Here is an 11,208-nt window from a genome sequence, read left to right on the forward strand (position 1 = left end):
CTCTAATGGTCATCAGTTTTTCTTTTAGTCAGACATTTCCCCTTTTTATTTTCCACTCTTCTTGAAACATTTACAATTAAACACAATCCTCCTTTCTTAAAGGAGGAAATTGGTCCTGCAGTAAAATCATATTCTCTGCGGTTGCTATCTGCCAAAGTCAATCAAAAGTCTTTGTCACTATATTTGGTGGTCAGGTCTTTGCCCTGCTATATTTCTGAAAGCCCCTCCAACCTTCCATATCATCCTGAGACCATTTCTTCAACTGGACCTTTAGTCACATTTTCAAACCACTGCAAAGGCAGTGACATACCCCACTTTCTCAGTTGAGCATGTTGGGATGTTATTTTGAGAAAAGTGCAGTGTAAATCGAAGTTATTGATTTGTGCCTGTGTAATAGGCAGTAAGCCTTTTTACCTATTCAGTTTCTGTATTGGCCATTTCCATGCAATGCATCTCTTCTCGCTAACGGCAACAAGGTTGGTTTGCCATAACTTGGTTCATGATTCTAGCCAAGTGGTCATTTGTAGCTGGGTGACCCCAAATTGGTGTTTTCATCTTTCAGTTAGTGCAAGCAAGTTCATAAAGAACAAAAATGTTAACAAATGAGGATAATTAGTAGTTTGACTTTGGAAAGTACAATTGATTGTAAACCCTGCAAAAATACATCGTCCAGAGTGGGTCTGTTCTGCTTGCATAGTTTGTCTTTTGTTTAAACTAGTTAGTTGCGCATCATCAACTTCAAATTCATTTCTTTCAGCTTTTCCGACGTGTAGCAGCTGCTCTGCCTGGTATGGACAATGCACCTGAAAAGAGTAAAGAAGACAGTATCCTTCACTGCACTTTCCCATGAATTTTTTTAAGAATATCTAACTAATTCAGAGGAAAAACCAACATAATTATGGCAGCACTGGTGATGTAGGATGCCAATTGAAAAACTCAGTATACAACATATGACTGGTCAGTTTGTTTTTGTTCTCATTGAAATATTAAATGTCACTCAGTTATTTGCTTTTTATTTTACTGGGTTGAAGATACAACATGGGTACAGTTTCCTTGTGTACAGTAACTGTTGTGATATGTAGGAATAATACCTTTTTCCGTTTATGCATGGGCTATTAGAAATGTGCCAGCAATATTTTGTAACCATTCCATTCCCAGTTTTTGAAAGATTAATCTTATTTGTTGAAGAACAAACCATGCAATATTAATACTGCCAATTTAGATGGATAAAGTGATACTATTCCATCTCCCAAGGAGAAAAATGGGAGAAATTAGCATTTCAGTAATTCTGCTTTACTATCCACTTGCCTTTTGACCACCTAAACGAGAGTTGAGACACCAAAAATTAAAGAGATAAAGTTGAGGGAGGGGGAGCAACTGTAAATGTGGAAACAAAGGCTATGCCAAAAGCATTAGTAATGGCTGAGGGGAGGCAAAAATGTCTTAGTTGCTGAACAAGCTGTTGTCAGCCAGGGTGCGAGTGCTACACTTGGAATTTTTCAGGGTTGGAAAAATTCAGCAAGGTACTTGATTATCGAATTTTACGTTGCTGAGAATTCCATTTAAATGAGAAAGGACTTGGCTTCAGGTAGGGACATAGATTGATAACTCTGGATTCACAGAATGATTTATCGTCCAAATATTCAAAGAGCAAGTGACACATGTAGAACTGGATCTCAAAGGGTGCTTAGGAAAGATAAATGGAAAGATGTAAAAGGATTTATGCGAGAGAGAAAATCAACAAGTGGATATGGAAGTGACTATGATATTCTTTTATTGTTTAAGCAGGTAGAAAAGCAGCGTGATAGCTTTAACAAATAGCCAAGATTTTAGACCAAGTTCCAATGCTGCTATTTGAATTTTACATTTTGAGTTCATTGATCATGTAATCCTTTTTAAGGAGAGGCATCTGGCCTAGCAAAAAGGATAATGCTCATCTTATTTATGTGGAAATGCTGTTCCACATAATTGACGTTAAGGTTTCTGGATTTTTCCCAGCTGATAATTGGAAGAGTGCATGTTAAGAAGGATTACAAAAACAACAGCAAAAATTGAGATAAAATTGGTGACAGGCATTGCAAAGGACTGATAATTCAATCCATGATGTCCTTCAGTAATCTCTCAATCTCACTAATTGTTGGATTTTATTGGGTATTACACTTTAAGATAGTTCATTCAAATTACAGCTAACTCTTCTGTACTCAAGTGCATCTATTTATAAGTTAGTAAAAGATACTGATAGACTGAATCAACTAAACATAACACTTGGATTTCAAATTCAGCTAATGTGAGGTCATCTATTTGGACATTAAAAGGATAGACAGAGTAATTCAAATGGTGAAACAAAAACTGAAGATGCAGAGAGACCAAGGATCCAGATGTATAGTGCACTGAAGTGCCCATCAGGTACAGAAAATAAGCAAAAAGGCAAATCAAATACTGGTCTTTATATCTTGAGGAATAGAATACAAGAAGGTTGAAGCTAATACTTTGGCAATTCGAAGTCTTAGCTGGACCTCCTTGACTTTTGGGCATTACACCTTGGGTTATATTAATCTTGGGGAAAATACAGATTAGAATTACTAAATGATACCTTTACTCCAAGATTTAAGTTTGGAACAACTGAGTGACAAATCCCAATCCTTCCGAGGTATTAAAGGAAGTAGGGGAGCAGATTATAATGCTCTGACAATCATTTGAGTTCCCTAAATTCAGGGGTTATCCCTCTGGATTGGAAGAACCAGGGGATTACAGACAAGTTAGCATATCATTCACAGTTGGAAATTTGTTGGGGTCTATAAATCTGGATAGAGTAACTGAACACCTCAAATTTTCAGATTATCATGGAGAGCCAGCATGGATTCATGAGTGGTACATCGTGCCTGACAAACCTCATTAAATTACTTGGAGATGACTAAGATAGTGGAGAGGGGAATGTCTATGGATGTTATGTATATGAACTTCCAGAAGATATTTGATAAAATTCCACATAAGAGACTTAACAAAGGAAGAAGTACATGGAATTGAGCATGAATTACTGACGTGGTTGGGAAATCAGTTGAGTGGCAGGTAACAAAAAGAAGGGATTACGGGAAGGCACTCAAATTAGCAGGATGTGACTGGTAGTGTCCCACGAGTATCTGTGTGAGGGCCTCAGTTCTTCACATTATTCATGAGTTGGATAATGGCAAAGCAAGTCGTATATCTAAACTTGCTGCTGACACAAATGTAGGTGGCATTGTAGATTGTGCAGATGAATGCATAAAATTACAAAGCGACATTGACTGACTGGGTGAATAGGTAAAAATGGGGCAGATGAATTTCAGTGTAATTAAGTGAGAGTTTATACATTTTTGGACCAAAAAAGGATCGATCAGGGTATGTTCTAGATGGTATGAAGTTGAATACAGTGGATATCTAAAGAGACTTAGGATTCGGATGCATACATCTTTAAAATATCACTAACAGGTGCAGAAAATAATAAAGAAGGCTAATGGAGGACTGGCATATCAAGATGTGGAAGTTATGGGGCAGTTATGAGACCCTGGTTAGATCCCACTTAGAGCACTGAGTGTAGATCTGGATACCACACCTTAGGAAGATGTAGAGGCCTTGGAGGGAGAACTATGTAGGTTTACAAGAATAATAACCCCAGAAGTCCAGGTATGAGAGATTATTCAAATTAAGTCTGTTTTCTCTAGAATTCAGGAGATTAAGGGGAAATCTGATCAAAGTCCTCAAGATATTAAAGGGAAAAAACTGAGTAGATAAAGATAAACCACTTACTCTGGAGCTTCTCGAAGTAGGGATACAAGTCTAAAATTAGGGCCAGGAGAGATGTTAGGAAGTGGTTCTACACACAGGGTAGTAGTGGTTTGAAATCCTCTTCTGTGAACGGTAGTTGATGCTAGATCAATTGTTAATTTTAAATCTGAGATAGTAGATATTTGTTCAGCAAAAGTATTGAGGGATATGGGCCAAAGGCAGGTATATAGGGTTAGGCCACAGAGCATTCATGATCTCTTTGGCTGAATGGCCTACTCCTATGTCCCTGTAAGTTGTGACGAGAGTATTCCAGCAAATACAAACCTAATTTAGAGTCATACAATTGTACAGCATGAAAAAAGACCCTTTGGTCCAACTTGTCCATGCCAAACAGATATCCTAAATTAACCTAGTCCTATTTGCTAGCATTTGGCCCATATCATTCTAAACTGTTCCTAGTCATATACCCTCTGCGTAAAAACATTGCTTGTTGGGTCCCTTTTAAATCTTCCTCTTTCACCTTAAACCTATGCCCTCTAGTTTTGGACCCCCCAGGAAAAACATTGTCTATTCACCCTTTCCATGCCCCTCATGATTTTTGTAAACCTCTATAAGGTCACCACTCAGCCTCCGATGCTCCAGGAAAAATAGCCCTAGCCTATTCAGCCTCTCCGTATAGCTCAAACCCTCCAACCCTGGCAACATTCTCGTAAATCTTTTCTGAACCCTTTCAAGTTTCATAACATCCTTTCTATAGCAGGGAGACCAGAATTGAACACTGTATTCCAAAAGTGGCCTAACCGATGTCCTGTAGAGCTGCAACATCACCTCTGAACTCCATACTTGATGCACTGATCAATAAAGGCAAGCATATCTAATGCCTTCACTATCCTATCTACCTGGAGCTCCACTTTCATGGAACTGTGAACCTGCACTCCAAGGTCTCTTTGCTCAGCAACACTCCCCAGGACCTTACCATTAAGTGTATAAGACCTGCCCTGATTTGCCTTTCCAAAATGCAGCACCTCACATTTTTCTAAATTAAACTCCATCTGCTACTGTTCAGCCCATTGGTCTGTTGTACTCTGAAGTAACCATCTTCACAGTCCACTGCACCTCCAATTTTGCTGTCATTTGCAACTTACTAACCATATTTCCTATCTTCACGTCTAAGTCATTTACATAAATGATGAAAAGCAGTGGACCCAGCACCGATCCTTGTGGCTTATTTTAATTTTTCAAACTATTGACTGGAATGGTTTAGGAGAAAGTTCCAGTATTTAGGGGTGTTGGACTTGGATGCAGACTCTTAAAAATTACAACCAGATCTCTCCTGAGTGAAATTAAAAAACATCCTTTCGCACCGAGTACTAGAGATTTTGAACTGTCTTCTGCAGGTGTCTGTTGATGCCAGACATGTCAGCTTTAAAACTGAGATTGACAGATTTTTGGTAACTGAAGGTACTGAGTTGTGGGGCAATGAATCCCTTGATCTAGTGTCCACTACCGTATGGTGTCAGTCAGCAATGTTAGTGCTCCTATTGGCTGTAAGTCAGATGGTTGTGGTTTCATTACCACTCCAGGACCTGAGCATAAAAATTAAGGCAAACACTCTTGTGCAAGGAATGAATGCTTCACTGTCAAAGATGCCATCTTTTAGATGAAATCTTTAAATGAAGAGGAGGCCTACTCTCGGGTGTATGCAAAACTCTGTTGGCATTATTCAACGAAGTGCCGGGAATAATCCCCATGTCATGGCTGATATTTTAATCCTTGATCAACATCACAAAAGCAGATCCTGTTCATTATCTATGTCGCTATCAGATGTCTATTTGTGAGAGTTTATTGTGCACAAGTTGACTGCTACCTTTTTATTTATTATGGCTGTAACTACACTTCACTTCAGTACTTGATTGGTTGTAAATGTCTGGAATTCTTGACCCTAGAAAGCTGTGGAGGCCAGATCACTCCAAGTATTTAAAGAAGTAGGTAAGTTGTTTTTTGAAATATTTTTGAGTTGAGGGCTCTAACAAACTGGCATGAAAGAGGAGTTGAGGCTTGAGGTACATCAGTCATGAATATAGAATGGTGAGGCAGACTTCAGGGATCAATTGTCTACTCCTGCTCCCATTCCTTATGTTCTAAAGCACTTTGAAATGTTGTGAAAGGTACTATATAAATGCAAGTCTCTTTTTCATTCAAAAAGGTTAAATTTCCTTAACTCCATTTACAGTGATTGATATCAAGCTGGAGAAACCACCAGAACCACCAATCAATGAGGGTGGCTGCTCCTGTTAATATTGGCACAATCAAACTGTACCCTATGGCCAGCATCACCAACTGCATTACAGTCATTGACTATCCACCTTGCTCCTTTTTTGGTGGTGTGCTGGCTCAGTAATGTGTGAACGTGCTGCTGTAATCGCACCAGGAGCTTCTTCATTCAGAAAATTCAATTTCATTTCCTTCAGCTGCATGGTTTATTTAAGATCCAGAGATCAAGTTTGATTTAATTATGTTATGTATTGCACTCTTAACACTGAGCGATGCAGTCCTTTACATTGTACAGAAATGTGTGCACGATGTAAAATGTTTGTGTGAATATGCAAAGATGTTGCTGTGTCAGATTATCAAAAAAAAAGGATAAATTGCCTATGATGTCTTGATGTGGGTCTGAGCTGAGGTTTAGATGCTGCTTTGACCAGAGGGAATGTTTTTGTAATTGGGAAAGAAGAGGGGAAGCACCAATGTATCCAACAAAATACTTCTGTCTGAGTAATGTCTTAATATGCTGTCTTGGGTGGTCTTTGTTGAGGTGGGGCAGCATTTTTGCTATTGTGTGGTGCTAGAACAGCATTGATTTTCTACAGTTGAAGTAAGCTTCTGAAGCTATATTCCTTTGCTCTCCATGGATGTATGTCTCGGCTCATTTGTGCAGCCATTTAGAGTTCAAGTGCACTAGTGTAGTGTCTGTTTCATTTAAGGTTGGAAGTTAACTGTTCATCACTGGGGAGAGTATCTGAAGGTTTTGCTGAGTAGCCACTTAGTCCCCTTCCCAAGTAGATGATTTTGGCATGGCACAAGTAGATAGCATCCAGTTTCAATACCCATGAAATAACTTGAATAACTTAACCATGCTTTAATTCATCTGTGGTGCAGGATGTGAAGACTGATAAGTAGTGTCATGTCTTGCCAGTTGCTGCTTCCTGAATCTTTGGCCAATATCCTTGTGAACAGTAGCCCTTTTAAATGGTCCCTGCAAGTTTCAGGTTCAAAATTAATTAGTGCTTTTATAATCTGTTTTTTTCTGAGTTATGCTAACTCTAAAATGATGTTTCTTTGCCACTGTCACAAGAAAAGTAATATTCACTTTCTAGTTGCTCTTGGTGAACAGCATTACATTCCTGGAATTATCTTTTGGAAAACTGTGGAGGGATACTTTGGAATTTTATTCATAAATCAGGAAGCATGCTTGATTGCAATTTTGGATATGTGATCACACTTCCCTATGTTTCAGACTAAATGGAGTATTTGACTAATTTAGCTGCAACTAAAAGTCACAATCTCTGAATAAACAGAGTCTGTATTAGTACTAGTTGCAGCTTCTTATGCCAGACTCCTTCATGAGCTAGTAGTTTACAGGAACTATCCTACAGCTAAGCCACAGTTAACTAGTTTTCAAAGCCCCCGAGTATTGTGTTCCGCTGTACAGTCTCTGTACATGCAGTTTCAGAAATGCCGTAATGTGTAATTGGTGCTTTGGATTTAGTAGATGTAAATTTGTTGTTGCTTTGTGAGCATGTGTAATCTGTGTCTGTTAGCAAGATAAATTCTGGGATTAGCAAACTCAATTTACATCAACATATTTATGCAAGTCCTTATTTTTAATGGAACATGTAAAAACCCTCAAATGTATTTATTGGAAATAGCTTTTTGATTCATTGGCAGTTTGAACAGACACCAGTAACACAATTGTTAACTAAAATTGTTTGCTGTAAAAATGTGACCTTATTATTGCCAGATTAAATTTTCACATGTTCATAACATCAACACGAACTGATTTATTGCATTACTGCTATTTGTAGACTTTTAAAGTAGCATTTTATACCAGAAACCTACGTAGAAATGCATATTAAGCATACTTGGGGCAATGCTGTTTGTTCATATGAACTTCTGTTTAGATTGAAATATCAACTAAATGGGAAAGTATTACAATAGTGATGGTTGCTGCTAACTCATCAACAAAATTTAAAACTTAACACTCTCTATATCCAGTTAAAAAAAAATGTTTTGTACCAATAAATATTAGTGAAGTCCTATTACTATACCTTTTTTGAAGAACTTGTAATACTTGACAGGACTGATGATTAATGCAAGGATACCTGATTCTGTAAAATTCCCCATATTTTTCTCCACTTTTGAGAATTGACTAGAATGGAGAAACCAGAAATTAAAAGCTGAACTGTAAGGTTTAGAAGAAGTCATGTGTTTAGTCATTCTGACTGGGTTTTCTAAGAAACAACAGCATCTCACTGTGGCTCACTTAAAACATGTCTTTCATTTCTAATCATGCTTTTAAAATCAAGTGTACCTTTTTTGTTCTGAAAAATACCAGCATGCATGTGGGCTTAAGTTTTTGTTGCTCAGTGAAATACTCCATTTGAACTTTGCCATGTCTAATCAGCTTCATTTGAGGATGAGTGTACGCAAGTTGAAGTCGTAACTAATACCAAGTGTGGCTTTCCTGTTTGTGATTACAATAATTGGTATTTTAATGCAGCCTGTGGAGACCAGTAATGAAGGATACTGTCTTGAATAATTTGAAAGAAAAATCAGCCTATTACAATGGAACTTTTTGCAAACAAGTACTGGAGCCTCCTCCATCAGTGATTTGTGTTTTTCTTTTCGAATATTTAAACGTCTTTGTTGTAAATACTTGACAGTTGTAATGTTCTCATGTCTGTGTGTGTGTATGCATTTAGATTATGATCTTTGGAAAGGCAGTAAGACACTAAACCACTTGCCTGTACTGAAGTTTATACTATTTATCAAATTAGATTAGCTCAGCCTGTGTACCAGTGTCTAAAGTCTTTTGCAAAGATAAATATCCTGTCACTCAAACCATTCACTGACACATCTGTTTAATAAAGAAAATATTTATCTTCATATTCCACTAATTAATGATCTCAACAGCTAGTTGTTAGAATATTTGTGTTAAGGTACCACCTCCTGTTGTAAAGTCACATCCCTGTATTACACACAATAAAATGAGCCATTTCATCACTTAACCAATTTTGTAATGGATTTGTCATGTGTAGTATCAGAATGTCAAAGTTAAAAGGGAGTCAGTTTGGTGTTGTGTTGTTCCTTTGGATTCTGAGAGAGAATTTCTCTCTCAAAAGGACTACCCCTTATTGAACAAAATGCATAGTTCTACTTTCCCTGCATGTGGAAACATTCTCCCAGTATCTACCTTACCAAACCTTGTATCTTATTGTAACAACAGAAATGAAAAGATTGCACTGTCTTTAGTTCTGGTGTTCCACAGGTCACAACATTAAAATTAATTGATCCACCTGGTTCCTAATATGACTTTCTCTATATTAGTTGATGGATCTTGTTATTTAAATTTAAGTTTCTTTTAACAAATACAAAATTGGTTATTATAAGAAAATTCAGTGGCGCTGTAAAGCTTGTAAACTCAGTTTCTAATATGAAATTTTAAATTTTTTTCCCTTCTAAATAACCCAAAACGCAAACAAGGTAAAGGGAAAAGAAATCAATTTCTCTAGTTCTCGAATAAAAGAAAAAGTTTGCCATGTTCAGATGTCTGTCATTCAAAATTTCTGGCCTGTTTAGGTGGAGGTAGTTGCCTGAAATCTTTGTACACACAGCTTACTTAGGAAACAGTGCCAACAAATCTCTTAGTTGCACTTCAAGAGGACAATCGGAATTATCAAGATTTCTTTCGGAAGCTCGAACTAAGCTGGAAGCTCCTTGTCTTCAGCAAGTTGGTCGCAAATTGCGAGCAGAAAGTTGTAAATTCCCCTGCTCAAATTTATCAGAAAAGTGACAATTAAGAAATGCCTTGTTAAGAATTGTTTCAATATCCTTTTAACTAACCTGTTAAAATGAAACAACCCAGGTAGCCATACTCTTTGCAATTGCAATTCTCTAGAAGTTCTAACTGTTTCAAGTTGTCCTCCCAAGTCTCAGGACATGCCAATATATCAAGTTAGAAAAACCTGAACAACAAAACAACATAATTAGGCACACCGATTACCATTTGATGCGCTGCTCTCTGGAAAATGGCTGTGATTTTTATTTTTTTTTTTTAAAAAATTGGAATCGTAGCATTTGGCAGGGGCAGGGGGAGGGGGAAAAACAGATCTCTCTTTCAGGATGTTGATACAACCGTGACAGAAACAAACACTGAAAAATTAAGCTCTACTATTTCATGAGTTGTTGAAAATGCGAAATATGACCCATTTAATCATTAGAGAGGTTGATGCCTGATTTTTGACAAGTATCGAAGATAAAATAAATTCATTCCATGTTTTGTCAATGAATAAGTAAAAATGTATTCATTAGAACAAACATGCCCACTAACCTGGCAAAATGGTATATTAATTACTCATATGCAAACTTGAAATATTTTCCATTTAAATCCAAATATGTACAGACTTATTCCCGAAATAGAGGCAGCTGGTTTGCATGAATATCCTGTGTGGAAAATGTAGGCAAAAAATAGTCTATGGATCAAGAGTTCAAACCACAAGGAGAGATGAGGTGACTTTATCACTCTTAACAAAAAATGCATTAATTTCTATTTTATCTGATTTACAGTGATCCTCAATTCAAAAACCAGTCATTTGGACCTCTTCATGGAGTATTTCCATTTGTAGTCAGTGAGAGATTTATCTTGCATGTTTGGTTTTTAGAGGTTTGAGCCCTACTTGGTATCATTGTGGCAGAGAATGCCTGCTTAGAAATAACCTGCTCACTGATGCCTAGTTTGTGTTCCACCAGAGCCATACAACTCCTGACCTCATTACAGCCTTGGCTCAAAATGTGGACAAAAGAGCTGAATTCCAAAGGAGAGGTGAATAACATCAAGGCTGCATTGACTAAGTGTGGCATTAACGAGCTGTAGCTAAACTGGAGTGAATTTGAATTGGGGAAGTCTCTCCACTGACACACTGAAGATGGTTGTTGGAGGTCAGTGATCTTGGTCAGAATCCCAAGAACAAAGAAAATTACAGGGCCTGTTCCTATGCTTCAGCCCTCCAAGCCTGCACCAACATGCTACCCATCACAGCTAAAACCCTGAGACAACATGGCGTAGAGCTGGATGAACACAGCAGGCCAAGCAGCGTCATAGGAGCAGGAAGGCTGACGTTTCGGGCCTAGACCCTTCTTCAGAAAAGATTTTCTGAAGAAGGG

The 11,208-nt window shown here is 37.7% G+C and overlaps 1 protein-coding gene across 1 annotated transcript in view; it reads left to right on the plus strand.

Annotated features, from left to right (window-relative positions):
* LOC109915400 overlaps positions 1-9,053 on the plus strand; it is a 58,037-nt gene extending 48,984 nt beyond the window's left edge. The window contains exons 7-8 of the mRNA XM_048605309.1: positions 719-824; positions 5,999-9,053. Coding sequence (XP_048461266.1) covers positions 719-824; positions 5,999-6,063 — 171 coding nt within the window. The 3' untranslated portion in view covers positions 6,064-9,053. The remainder of the gene's footprint in view (positions 1-718; positions 825-5,998) is intronic.
* Positions 9,054-11,208: the final 2,155 nt, after the last annotated feature.

The sequence above is a fragment of the Rhincodon typus genome, chromosome 14, assembly GCF_021869965.1.
Source record: "Rhincodon typus isolate 14 chromosome 14, sRhiTyp1.1, whole genome shotgun sequence".
NCBI classification, from domain to species: domain Eukaryota; kingdom Metazoa; phylum Chordata; class Chondrichthyes; order Orectolobiformes; family Rhincodontidae; genus Rhincodon; species Rhincodon typus.